Below are 13,583 nucleotides of genomic sequence, written 5' to 3' on the forward strand. Positions count from 1 at the left end.
CAACATATTTATATATACATCCATACATTCACACAAATTAAAACATGAACAAATACATCCATTAAATTCATAAACACATTTCAACATATCACAAAATTCAATTCAAATTCAATGCCAATCAAAATTGATAAAGCTTATAGGCTAAATAGCAGGGATGCTAAAGCTCAGAAGGACTTGCCAGGCTCCTTCATCGCCTATCCCTTTTGCGCAAGCCCATGCGTGATTTTGAATACCTAAACACAATTAATTAGATAAGGGGCATTTACATACATACAACCCAATTCCAATGTATTTACATATCTAACACCTAAACTTTGTTTTTCATATTATACCACCCAAATCTTTCATATCACATCAAAAATACCACGATTTCAACTTTAAAAAAAAAAATGCCTTTGCTAGCATAGGTAAGGTGGTATGAATGTAAATATTGAAAGTTTAGTTGTCAGATATGTAAACATAAAGGAACTATTCACGAGGCTAAAGGCTGATAGAAGGATACTCTATGCGCAGGGGGTCCCCAGATGAGGTGTTTAACGAGGTTCCTTGCAGGCTGTTGAGGGCTTCAGTTGAGCTAGCAATGTCCTGCATTTACAAGGTTACATATAGCAGATAATGATTTCAGAGAATAGATAGGTATATACAAATATGGGAAAATTTTGCATATATTTAAACATTAACTAAGTTGAATGTATTCTTAATAATGATATGATTATGTTGATTTATTTTAACTCGGTTTATTGAAGAAATATGTAAGTTAAACCATCATATAAATTTTTGGATTTAAAAAAAACGATGCGAGAAATATATCCTAGCAATCACCACATGGAATATGAGAGTGGCAATTGCAATTATCGTCCTTTCTTTAATGACTTCAAATCCAAGTTAAACATGACTAAAATCTATGCTTCAACTTGAGGGGAGTATTAGATTATAACGACAATCCCTAACCATTATTACTTATTATTTACTCTTATTTTCTCATTATGTATTTCCTATTTTGCTTTATTCTATTTTATTTTTTTTTCTAATTTTCGTTTGTTTTATTTTTTTTTTATTATGTCTATTATAATTGAGTTTAAATAGCCCTCTCATCAATAATATGATGTTGCTCTATTTCATATAATTTGTTAAGCTATGTTATCTTTATTTATGTATTTTATTTTGTATAAATTTATAAATCTAGATTCACTGCAAGTGACAACAGAACCTGAATAATGTTTAACTTAGCCAATGGAATAAATGTCTCATCATATACAACTCAGTAGGTGAGCATCCTTTGCCAATCAATCTTGCCTCGTTGCGTTCAAAGGACCCGTCATAGTTGAGCTTGGTGCTGAAAATCCACGACACCCTACAGCTCTTACCCCGAGAAAGATCCAAAACATCCCCCGTATGGTTCCCTTGAAAAGCATTCATCAACAAGAGCAACCTCAATAGTAGCAGGAATCTGATGATCTACTGGGACAGTGTCAAATGCTCTGTAGGTCGACGATAGACTATGGAAAGAAACATATTTTTTCATAAAATAGAGAGAGTATGTCTAATTGTGTACCCTACTTAGAATACTCACCTCCCCATTACAATTGTATCTAAGATAAATAGCTGAATAAAATCTAAAATAAATAGATTTATAAATTTATACAAAATAAAATACATAAATAAAGATAACATAGCTTAACAAATTATATGAAATAGAGCAACATCATATTATTGATGAGAGGGGTATTTAAACTCAATTACAATAGACATACTAAAAATAAAAAATAAAACAAACTAAAACTAGAAAAAAAAATAAAATAGAATAAAGCAAAATAGGAAATACATAATGAGGAAATAAAAGCAAATAATAAGTAATAATAGCTAGGGATTGTCGTTATAATCTAATACTTCTCTCAAGTTGAAGCATAAATTTCAGTCATGTTTAACTTGGATTTGAAGTCATTAAAGAAAGGACGACAAAAATTCTTGGTGAGAAAGTCCGTTGGTTGACCATTGAAATGCACATATGGAACACAAATCTTTCCAGAATCGATTTTTTCATTAATGAAGTGTCTATCAATCTCCACATGTTTGGTACAATAATGTTAGATTGGATTGTGAGCAATACTGATTGTGTTCTTATTATCACATAATAGCTGCAGTGGGATAGATGTTGGCATACTGAGTTCGCAAATTATGATGCGTAGCCAAAGAACTTCATAAATTCCTATGTATCAGAATTAAGTTTTAACACTACTTCATGTTTCTTGTTTTTTCACATGACAAGATTGTCTCATAAAAATGAGCAATATTCCGAGATGGAATGTCGATCATGAACTGATCCCGCTCCAGCCACATCTATATAAACAACAATAGGCCGAGAAGTGTGACGAGAGAAACAAATTGGAGCGCGACCTAATTTCCAAATAGTGGAGAATACAATGGACAGCTTGGAGACGATGCTCATAGGAGTCATGCACAAATTGATTCACTATTCCAACTGTGACACATATGTCGAGGCAAGTATGAGCGATGTAGATGAGTTTTCCCAAAAAACGCTGGTAATGAGTCTTGTTGATAGACATAACATTGAGAATTTCAGATAATTTATCATTAGATCCATAAAAATAACAACAAGTTTGCACATAACAAGGTTGATCTTTATCAAGAGATCAATCACATATTTGCGTTGAGACAGACAAACTCCCCAAGATGATCGAGTCACTTCCATGCCTAAGAAGTACCAGAGAGATTCCAATTCCATCTCGAAAGATGTAACAAGAATCTCTTTTAAAGACGTCAGTTCTGCGAAATCGTTATCTGTAAGAACAATATCGTCAACATCAACAATAAGGATAACTACCTGTCAATTAAAAGAATGTTGGAAGAAGAGGGTGCGATTCAATTGAGCCAGAGTAAAATCATGGCCCACGACCACCTTTGTGAACTTGCCGAGCTAGACCATTGGGGACTGCTTTAGCCTATAGAAGACTTTGTAGCCTGCATGTTCTTTGGAGATAGTAAAATGAAATCCCAGAGGGAGATACATGCACACCTCTTCTGTCAGATCTCCATTCAAGAATGCATTCTTGACATCTAGTTGGAATAAAGATCAATCTAGATTCACTGCAAGTGACAACAGAACCTGAATAATGTTTAACTTAGCCAATGGAATAAATGTCTCATCATATACAACTCAGTAGGTGAGCATCCTTTGCCAATCAATCTTGTCTCGTTGCGTTCAAAGGACCCGTCATAGTTGAGCTTGGTGCTGAAAATCCATCGACACCCTACAGCTCTTACCCCGAGAAAGATCCAAAACATCCCATGTATGGTTCCCTTGAAAAACATTCATCAACAAGAGCAACCTCAATAGTAGCAGGAATCTGATGATCTACTGGGACAGTGTCAAATGCTCTGTAGGTCGACGATAGACTATGGAAAGAAACATATTTTTTCATAAAATAGAGAGAGTATGTCTGATTGTGTACCCTACTTAGAATACTCACCTCCCCATTTGTAGGAGTCGTGCTGAGGATATCTCTTGGAGTGGAGTCCTAGTCTAGTAAGGAGGTAGTGGACTCCAGAGTAAGAATTAGACTGAGTGCGTCGAGTGTAAACACGAATAGTGGGAGGAGGAGATGGTGTACTCAACGAAACAGTTAACTCCTCAGTGGTAGGAACAATAGGGAGAACATCCATAGGAGTAGGATAAAGGATCGTGTCAGAGAACTCAAGCTCCACCTCATCTGAGGTTGAGCTAGAAAAATAGAAAATACTCTCAAAGAATGAGACGTCAGCACTCAAATAGATTTTGTTTGTGGTAGGATCAAGACATCGATACCCTTTTTGAGTTGTGGAGTAACTAACTAAGAAATATTTTATGGATTTGAGATCAAATTTACTCTGAGTAGGGGCAGTGTTCCGAATAAAAGTCGTGAACCAAACTAAGAAATATTTTATGGATCTGAGATCAAATTTACTCTTAGGGGCAGTGTTCCGAATAAAAGTCGTGAACCAAAAAACCTTAGGATCTAATGTCGAGAAAATTCAATTAGTAAGGAAGCGTGACATTAGAATAGCTAAGGATGTTTGGAACTTATGAATTTTAAAAATGACTCTATTTATGAGATAGGTGATAGTTACAATGACATCGTTCCAAAACTATTTCGGGACATTGTATTGAAACATAATGGAGCGAGCAACGTCGATGAGATAACGATTTTTGCGCTCGCCTACCCCAATTTGTTGAGTGTCTGTACACGAGCTATGGTTTGGTAGAAGATGCACTTATTTAACAGGAATTCACCTAAAATAGAGTTAAAAATTTCACGACCATTGTCGGATCGAAGAACCTAAATAGGAGTTTTAAATTGAGTTAAAACAGAAATGCAGAAGTTTTGGAAGATGATAGTTAAATTCATATTTGTTTTTTAAAATGCAGACTTACGTCATTCAAGTATGGTCATTAATCAAGATCAGGAGCCACTTTTTATTGGTGTAGCTGGAAATGTGAGAGGTCCCCATCTGCTGCTGTGAGTGAGGGAAAATGAGCGGACGGTGTGTACGTGGGGTGGATAATGGACCAGATGATACTTGGCTAACTGACATGTCTCACAATTGAAGTTAGAAAAATTTTTATTAGAAAAAATCAAAGGTTAAATATTTTTCAATTATTGAAAACTAGGATGACTCAAACGGCGATACAACAATATAATGAGACATTCAATAACTTGAGATAAGCTACAACTCCTGAGTAGTGTGTCCACACTCTTCGTACTCTCCACTTGGAAATAGTAGAGTCTACCTACCCTATTAGCAGTTCCAAACATCCTCACAGAATGACAATTTTGAAAAATACAACCATCACAAAGGACGCAATCAATTTCATTTGTCAACTTGCTAACAAATAACAATTTATATTGTAATAGGAGAACATGCAAAATAGACTCCAGAGTTAGATCGGTTGTTAGTACAACTGACACTTTACCGACAATGACATTAGAGGAGTCATCAACAATTCTGACATATTTTTTCCAGAACATGGATAGTAAGTCGAAAAAGCTTGTGAACATCCAGTCATGTGATTTATGACACCTAAATCAATAATCCACAGACTATATGAGGAATAAACCGTGATAGCCAAAATAAGAGTACATTGTCAAACGTGGGAGGTCGACAGACCTACAGAGACTTGAATGACTCCAAGAAGTTTGATCAATTGCTCAATCTAGTTTTTTTTAGATTCAGAGTATTCTGAGATGTTCCAAGTAGAATTCGGTTCAGTTGTGATAGGCTCTGAAGTTGTCGTGAGACCTTAATGACATAGGATTTGACCGAAGATTTGTACATCAGCTTACCGTAAAATTTGTAACACTTGTCCCGAGTGTGATTGAATTTGTGATAGTAATCACAAGTGGGTTGATCGGTCCGAGCTGGCATGGACGAGGGGGCAGAGCACTTTTTGAGATCAAGGTGGACGATTAGACTGAAGAAGTAGAAGCGTCGAGCATGACAAATCTCTGACTTTTTCTCGATGAATCTCAGTAAAGGTGTGCGAGCGGAAGGAAGAGGGATGACAAAGAATAAGGCCTCAAACTTCGTCGAGGACTTTATTAAGGCCAGCCAGAAATTGGAACATGCAATCCTTTTCTATAATCTTCTAGAGCAGGGATAGGTCGGCCGAAGAATCTCAAGTGTGGTCGTAGTATAGGTCGTATTCCATCCATAGTGCAACAAAGGCATTGTAGTACGGAGTCACGGCCATTGACCCTTCTTTTGTCTCCCAGATTTTTTTTTAGATACCCCATAGAGTTGGCCGAAATTTCCTAAATCTGAGTAGGCATCACAAACAACCATCCAGAGGGTACTAGCTGAAGGAACATATATGAACAACTAATTGAAGTCTCCATGGAATTGATCAGCCATGACATGACCATGGAGTTCTCCACTTCCCAAGCTTCATATGTCAAGTCCGTTTTTTGAAGGCTTATGAAACCATACCTGAGAGGCAACCAAAATTTTCAAGTCTTTTGATGAACAAAAACACCGTTTAGAACCATTGGAGAAAGTTAATGTCATTTAGTTTATGGGTTGTGAATAAGAAAATCATGTTGATTTCCGATCCGTCGGTTTACAACGGAGCAAAAATTGATTCTCCGGTGGAATCAGGAACACCTTCTGAAGGTGGTTCAGAGTTGGAGGAATCCGCCATAATTCCGACTAAGCCAAAGGAGATGTTGTGGTTCTGAGCCGTCAATGAATTCTAATAGAGTTACGATAGAGGATTGCAGCAAACATCGGCTGCTGCAGAAAACAGCAGGAAGAGGACTTTCGATCTAGAGTTGTAGGAAACAACGTTCGCATAGGACTGCATTAACCGGTGACTGCCAACTGGTGGACAAAGGGAAAATCACCGACAACTAGATCAGATGGGACCAACTGTTGCACAGGGACCAACAGAAGGTTCATGTGGCGGCTGGAACTGGCAGAGGAGGCCGGTGGCTGTTGGATCTAGAGTTAGGCTCTGATACCTAGATCAGATTGATAGAAGGAGAGGTATTTAAACCCAAATACAATAGGTATAATAAAAAAAATAACTAAAATAGAATAAAATAACTAGAAAAGAAAATAAACAGAACGAAATAGGAAATACATGATGAGGGAATAAGAGTAAATAATAAGTAATAATTTGTCGTTATAGTCTAATAGATATCACAAGTAAAATAAATTGAAAAAGAAAATAAATGTAAAAGGGTATTCGAAAAAATTTGAAAAAAAATAATTACTTCTTCTATATCTTAACTGACCACTGTTCTTAGGCTTCAAGTTCTAATTGAACGGTCGAACTAATATATCAGTCAAAGATATCACTCAATTATTCTTCCACTTGATATGTGAGGAGTGATGTTCTTCTATTAACAATACAACATCCCTAAAGAAGTGATGAAATTTTCAATTATTTCATCAAGTATAAGATTGCCTGCAACGAAAATTGTTGTATGATAATTATAGTTAAGGATCGTAGGTTGTGACAGGAAGCCAAATACTTGAACAAAGAGGCTTAAACCACACCATTAGATAGGCGGAATGAGCCATTACACGGTACTCAACTTCAATACTCTGATTTGGCTATAACTCAAAAATTCTAAAGATTATTTCCCAATGTATTTTCTTTAGATTTCGCATATCATCACTGACCACGCTATTGAACATGGCCTTCATATTTACATCATTCTAGGATGAATGCAATGTCTCCAGCAAAATCAGTCAGCTTATATCCAAGAAAATCAATTTCTATAAGATCTGCGGTATGATTCATTGAGAGAAATAACTTTTTTGTTATACAAAAGTTCAATGAGACATGTTAGACATCCAAAATCTTTAGTACAAATATCTTCTACAAACATTATTTTGTCTGAAAAATGCCGGATATATAACTTCTAGTGAAAAGGATGCCAACATGTGCAACCAAACTAGTTATTCTAAAGAAAGGATGTTTAAAAAAAGCTAGGTGTGCCAAAATTGACCTGACAAGCTGACTCAAGCCATACTCGACTTTAAAAACTTGGGTTCAAGTTGACCTCAATAATTTTCAGGCTGGGTATGGGTTAGAAATCATAACCTGTTTAATTTTTCGGGTTAGATCCAAGTTGTCCTGCCAACCCAAAATTAACACGAATCTAACCCGCTAACCCAAAATTTATCGACCAACTAGAAATCAGCCCAAGATTGACCCGAAATCGATCTGAATAGTTGTTATGTCTTATGTTAAATGGGATATGAGTCGGGCTCGAGTTGGACTTTCAGATTCATTTAATATTTGGGTTGGCTTCGGGTAAAGTAGTTTCGGGTCAATTTTGGGTGAGGTCTATTTCAGGTCAAATTGGAACCCGACCCGCATACCCAATTTGACACTCCTAATTAAAGATAGACTAATCAATTCTACTACTTCATAGCCCAATGTCATCAAGAACTATACAAAATTTGTTGAACAAAACACGAAGATTGTGTTTCACTCCATATGTAACTTCTTCAAGCTTAAAAGTTTTCAATTTCACCTAGCATAAAATGCGCAACAGATTGCCCTTATAAAGTGCTTTGGTAAGGTCCTAATAAAGAATGACAATTGACATCCAATTACAACATAGGCCATCCTTGATTAACAATAACAGATAAGAGGGAAATGTACAAAGTTTATTCCAGCACGTTGTGAAAAAGTCTCAAAGTAATCAACATAATTGTTCGGAGTATATCCTTTTGCTAATAGGCAATCCCTCAGGATGAAACATAAAAGTGCACACAAATTGACAAAAAAATTAGTATAACCTCAACAAAAAAAATGTAACAAATTCCTATGTATGACAATAAAAAACAGCACTCATTTCATTTTTCATAGATTGTTTCCAATTACGATCAAGCAGAGCCTCTTCATACGCCTACGAAATATAGACAACAAACAAAGACAGGGCAAACAAACAAGGAAAAGGAGGGACCATAAAACATAATTTTGTAGAATATGATCAATATGCTAATGTTTATCTTTACAGATAGCAATGTAAAATTGTATATATGATAACTTAGTGGCAATAAGATGCACAATAATAGTTGACGAGAAAGGAGGAGGTGCTATAGAAGAAAATGATTGAGGCTTAAAAGTATAAACTTGTAAGGGAAGAAGGTGGGGGTTGGGCTATACGCAGAAAATGTACATCCAAGAGTGTTGTTGTAGAGGATGATATGGGATTGAATGAGGCGTCTGACCAAAAATAATCAGTAAAAAAAAAAACTTAATAGTAGAAGGATCGTAACACTGATATACAAGAACTACCCAAAAATAAGCAAGCACTGATGGCAAAAAAATATTTTTTGCCATAGATTGGGCAAAAGGAATGGACAAAAGATAGTCAAAGTATGAGGACGTGAAAAGAAAATCTATTAAGATAAATAAAAAATGGAGTAACATCATTGAAAATCATAAAGGAAATGGAGTTAAGTGGCATGCACTGAGAATAGTTCCTCTTAAATTAGTAAGAAACATATATACGAAACATTAAGAAGCGAATAATAAGCAAAAGATGATGATGCTTGTACTCAACTAGTCTAATATGCTAAGCTGTACATGGATATGAAAATTAATGTCTAATGTCGTAGTGACATTATTAAAAAAATTGTATAAACTCAAAAGAATTATTCGTACGAAGAGTTATGATTTGAACAAAGAATTGAATTTTTATCCCTTTCTGAAATGATTTGAACATGAATAAAACCTCACATCGACATTTTAATAGGCAAGCCCAAATAATTCTAGTTTGGTCATCAAAAAGAGAAATAAAATAGCCAAAAATAAGATGGAGAATGGTGAGACTTGGTCGCCATATGTCAGAGGGAACCAAGTCAAACGGGCTTTACTATGAGAAATTGAGGATAGAGATTTAAATCTACTAATCAACGATAGATTATGAGTGAATCTTGGAAAACAAAAAGAATGATTAAAACAACAATGCCATTGCTAGGAAAAAATTATAGATACGGCAATGGACTCGATATTAGGGGTGCAAATGAGTCGAGTCGAGCTCGAGTCATACCAAGCTCAAGCTCGGCTTGTTTGGCAAACTGTGAGCTCAAGCTCGAGTAGACCTCAAATGGCGAGCTCTAACTCGGCCCGTACTGGTAGCAGTCAACCGTCTTGCGAGCTTGAACTGAAAACTCAATTTTCATGGGAATTCGTCAGAGAAGGAATTGGTGGCCAGAGGGAAAGGAGAAGGCAACGGGAGCTCATAAAAAAATGCATTGAAATGACTAGTGGTAGACTAGTCAAGCCGGCTTGCGAGCCAACGAACCGAGTCGGGACGAACTCGAGTTGTTTAATAAACGAGCTCAAGTTTGAGCTAGAGCTCGTGGCTTCATAAGCTTGGCTCGTGGGCACGTTAATGAGTCGAGCTTGAATCGACTCGACTCATTTGCACTTCTACTCGACATAGAGATAATAACTATTGATAATTTCAACACCTCCACAAATCATCTTCTTTGTGCTGAGTTCCTAAAATTTATAGTAAGATAAAATGTTACTGGACAATTATGAGCTTGTAATGTCGTTTAATAATATCACTCAAGTCCTCTAGCTTAGATTTTGAGCGTCCAAGTGAGACTTATTATCTAATTCATATTAAAATTAGTTATTAAATCTGCAGATGCGATCAAACATGAGTATTAATTAAAAGTTAGTTATCATGACTTCCAAAAATGCCCTTCAAGCATTATAACAAAGCAAATAATCTGATTAATTTTTATTTATTATTATTATTTTTTATTTATATAACTCAATGCAACTAAGTCTTCAACATTTCTATAATAAACATGAAAAAAATATCAATATCCAAGATAAATGTCAATGACCTAGATTACAAACACCCAAACATTGTGAGAGCACAAAATTGCTCCTTAAAAAACTTGCAAAAGAAAATGCATTAAGGAAAAATCTTAGATTTCCCCTTCAAAAGAAGAGCAAAGCACAAAATAATATATTGTAGACAACATATGAATCATACAATAGATATAATATTGCTCCTAAAAAAATTGAAAGCAAAAAGATTTTATCACAAAAAATTTAAAAGCACCTTTGAAGCAATAAAAGAGCAAAAAACTGTGAACTATATTACTTGATCTCTGAATTAAACTTCTCACTTCATTTTCCCCATAATTTTTTTTTCATACACACACAAACACATGTATCCCGCATATGCAAGAACTTGAACCGAGGATCTCTTTGATGAAAGACGAAGCTTTTAACCACTCGGCCAATGTAACTTGCATTTATTTTCCCATAATTGAGAAAAAGATTGGTCTGCTTGGGCTTGTAGATGATTTAGCCAAATAGATGATGATTTTGATGCAACTCTATTCTATTTTCATGTGGAAAAATCAAGAAAAAAAACTGTTGGTGTGCTCTGCAATGTGCTCGACAAATATGTGAAGTGTAGAACAAACTCAAATCATGATTTTTTGCTTCCAAAGGCTATTATATGCGATATTTTAGAAATTCAAAAAATTTCAAATGATTCTATCATGAAAGGGCCCATTTGAAATGGAAAAACTAACAATAGGAGTCCAACTATAAGGGTTTTTTAAAAATATGTAACAAAATGAAGTAGGGCTGATGCAATTTATTTTGAGTTCTATAAAATTACAATAAAGCCGGCTATATTATATGTATTTTATTAATAGGCAATAAAGATGTCATTAACAAATAAGTTGAGTATTCCCTAATTAGAATGCAAAAAATGGATGTGAGACAAAACTAAATAATATAATAAGTAATAGATCACTATAATAGGGTAGGTCAGTATGAGCGTGATCTGCTCCAATAAGTTAGATGGATAAAATTAAAGCCAAAAATTTAGAAAAAAAAAGTTGCAGTCAAAAGAAAACTTAAAGAGACTTGCCACAGGATTTGTGCAATCTAAGTCCAACACTCTGCATGCAACACTAAATAGAGATGAATGGAAAATGAAACTTCAAAAATGCAATCGCAAATACTTGGAAAAAAGCTAACAACGATGACAAGGACCATGATAGGTTGATTATCAGGTGATGTTAGGAGGCTAAGTCTTATCATTTAACTTATCAATGAGTTGAAGAATAAGTGGAAAATTGGGTTGAAGCTCTAATAACGTTAAAAATAATTGATCAAAAAGGAAATATACATAAAAAAATAATTTATCAAAAAGAAAATATACATAAGATATGGCATGTTACAGGAAATTCAACAACAACAAGCCTTTATCCCACTAAGTGGGGTCGGCTACATGAATCATTTCTCTAAATTGTGTCCTATTGAGAGTCATATTTTCATTTAATTCTAATAAATTAAGAACATTTTTTATACAACATCCCAGGTCTTTTTAGGTCTACCACTACCTTTTTTAACATAAATTGAAATTAAAACAACTATCTCCTACACGAATCATCAGAAATTCAACAAAGCAACAATAATTAAACAATCAAGTTTTGGATTACAGTTGATAATGAGGGGTCACTCCTTCAATGGATATGAATATTTAAAATGACATTTTGAAGAATTAATAATAATAAATTAAAAAACAACCGAGTAAAATTGAGCTGAATCGTGGAAATTACAATGGACTGAACCAAAAATTTTGATGTTTAGAGCTTGAAACAAATCTTAATGTGAATGTTGGGCCTTAAAAGACCTAGCTACACTGGGGCAAGCATATGTTGGCGGTTCTCCAAGAAAGAATCATTCATAATTTTTTTTTAAATGACGGGCAGCTCACTTGTCAACAATATGGAAGGTGTTCAGAGTAGGTTGACTAATAAATCTTTTTTGAGAATCCTAAACACTAAAAGAATACCAAATGATTGGAGAAAAATATTTCAATGCCAATGCTAAAAACAAAAAGTTATTTATTATCGTAGAAGAAATTAAATAGAGATCAAACTCAATCTTATAATAATTTTATGATAGTATCGAAATATAGGCTTAGAATAACTATACCGAAATAAAGAGAATCAACTTAATTATATGGTAAAAGAAAACCTACTGTGGAGCTGATTTTTGCACAAAGGAAAAAAAATTATAACACTTAACAGAAGGACCGTAATTTTATATGCACTAAGTTTGAAATGTTATATGATCAACCTTCGCAGGAATTGATAAGAGAGTATATACTAACATTATAGTTACCGACCATATATATCATGAAGCAATAATAAATTAGTTGTGACGTGAACTAACAAATTACCAATCACAATAAAATTATACTCTAGGATCGATACCAAATCCATATTTTTAATATAAGTTGTGCAAATGTTTATAAAACATAGTCAAATTTAAGTACCATAATATATGTTATTTGCATGTCATAGTGTTTAAAGATTAAAAATCTTCAGAATAAGGTGAAAAGAATAGAATAATCAAATAAATTTCTAAAAGACAAGCAGCCTAGAATTGTTAGAACAAAAATTAAGGAAAATATTGATGATTGTAACAGGTACTTATGGTGTGCAGACAAAGTATTGATTAAAAATGGCAAGAACATGGGAAAAATTAAAATCGCTAAAGTCTTTTTGGTTGCAACTCCCACGTGCACAAAATTAACTAAAGCTCATAAATTTGAATGCTCTCCTCTATTTCATTTTGGATATATTACCCTCCCACTTCTATGAGCACCATCATACATAGATGGGGGCACAAGTATTTGACAAAGTCAATGGAAGGCACTGTTGACCTTATTTTTTAGGTCATTTCTTTTTTCTTAGGGTCTTAAGATCTAGCTCTAGGAGTTCCTATTGACTATCTTAGAAAACTAGAAATTGGGGTACCCACCATTTTCCATTTTAGAAATTCCAAAACACTTCCTATTTTCTTGTGTGTCTAGCATTTATGGTCTCAAAACCATTGACTTATGTACGAGCGGTTAAGGGTTATTGTGTGAAAACTCAAGGAGAAGTTCCTAATAGGACCTTAAGCTTTAAGAAAACATTCTCACGACTTTATTACATACACACACCAAATGCACAAAATTTACAAAATTTCACGAAGTCGGACTTCAATTGAGCCTAAAGGACGTAACAAAATG

At 34.5% G+C, this 13,583-nt stretch overlaps 1 protein-coding gene across 1 annotated transcript in view; it reads right to left on the reverse strand.

The window, feature by feature from the left end:
* Positions 1–13,583, reverse strand: part of LOC110021843 (U1 small nuclear ribonucleoprotein A) — a 31,924-nt gene continuing 18,341 nt past the window's right edge. Inside the window, exons 8-9 of the mRNA XM_020720518.1 lie at positions 503–585; positions 1–233 (exon numbers count right to left, since the gene is read on the reverse strand). Coding sequence (XP_020576177.1) covers positions 188–233; positions 503–585 — 129 coding nt within the window. The 3' untranslated portion in view covers positions 1–187. The remainder of the gene's footprint in view (positions 234–502; positions 586–13,583) is intronic.

Source organism: Phalaenopsis equestris, unplaced genomic scaffold (genome assembly GCF_001263595.1).
Source record: "Phalaenopsis equestris unplaced genomic scaffold, ASM126359v1 Scaffold000149, whole genome shotgun sequence".
Taxonomy (NCBI): Eukaryota; Viridiplantae; Streptophyta; class Magnoliopsida; order Asparagales; family Orchidaceae; genus Phalaenopsis; species Phalaenopsis equestris.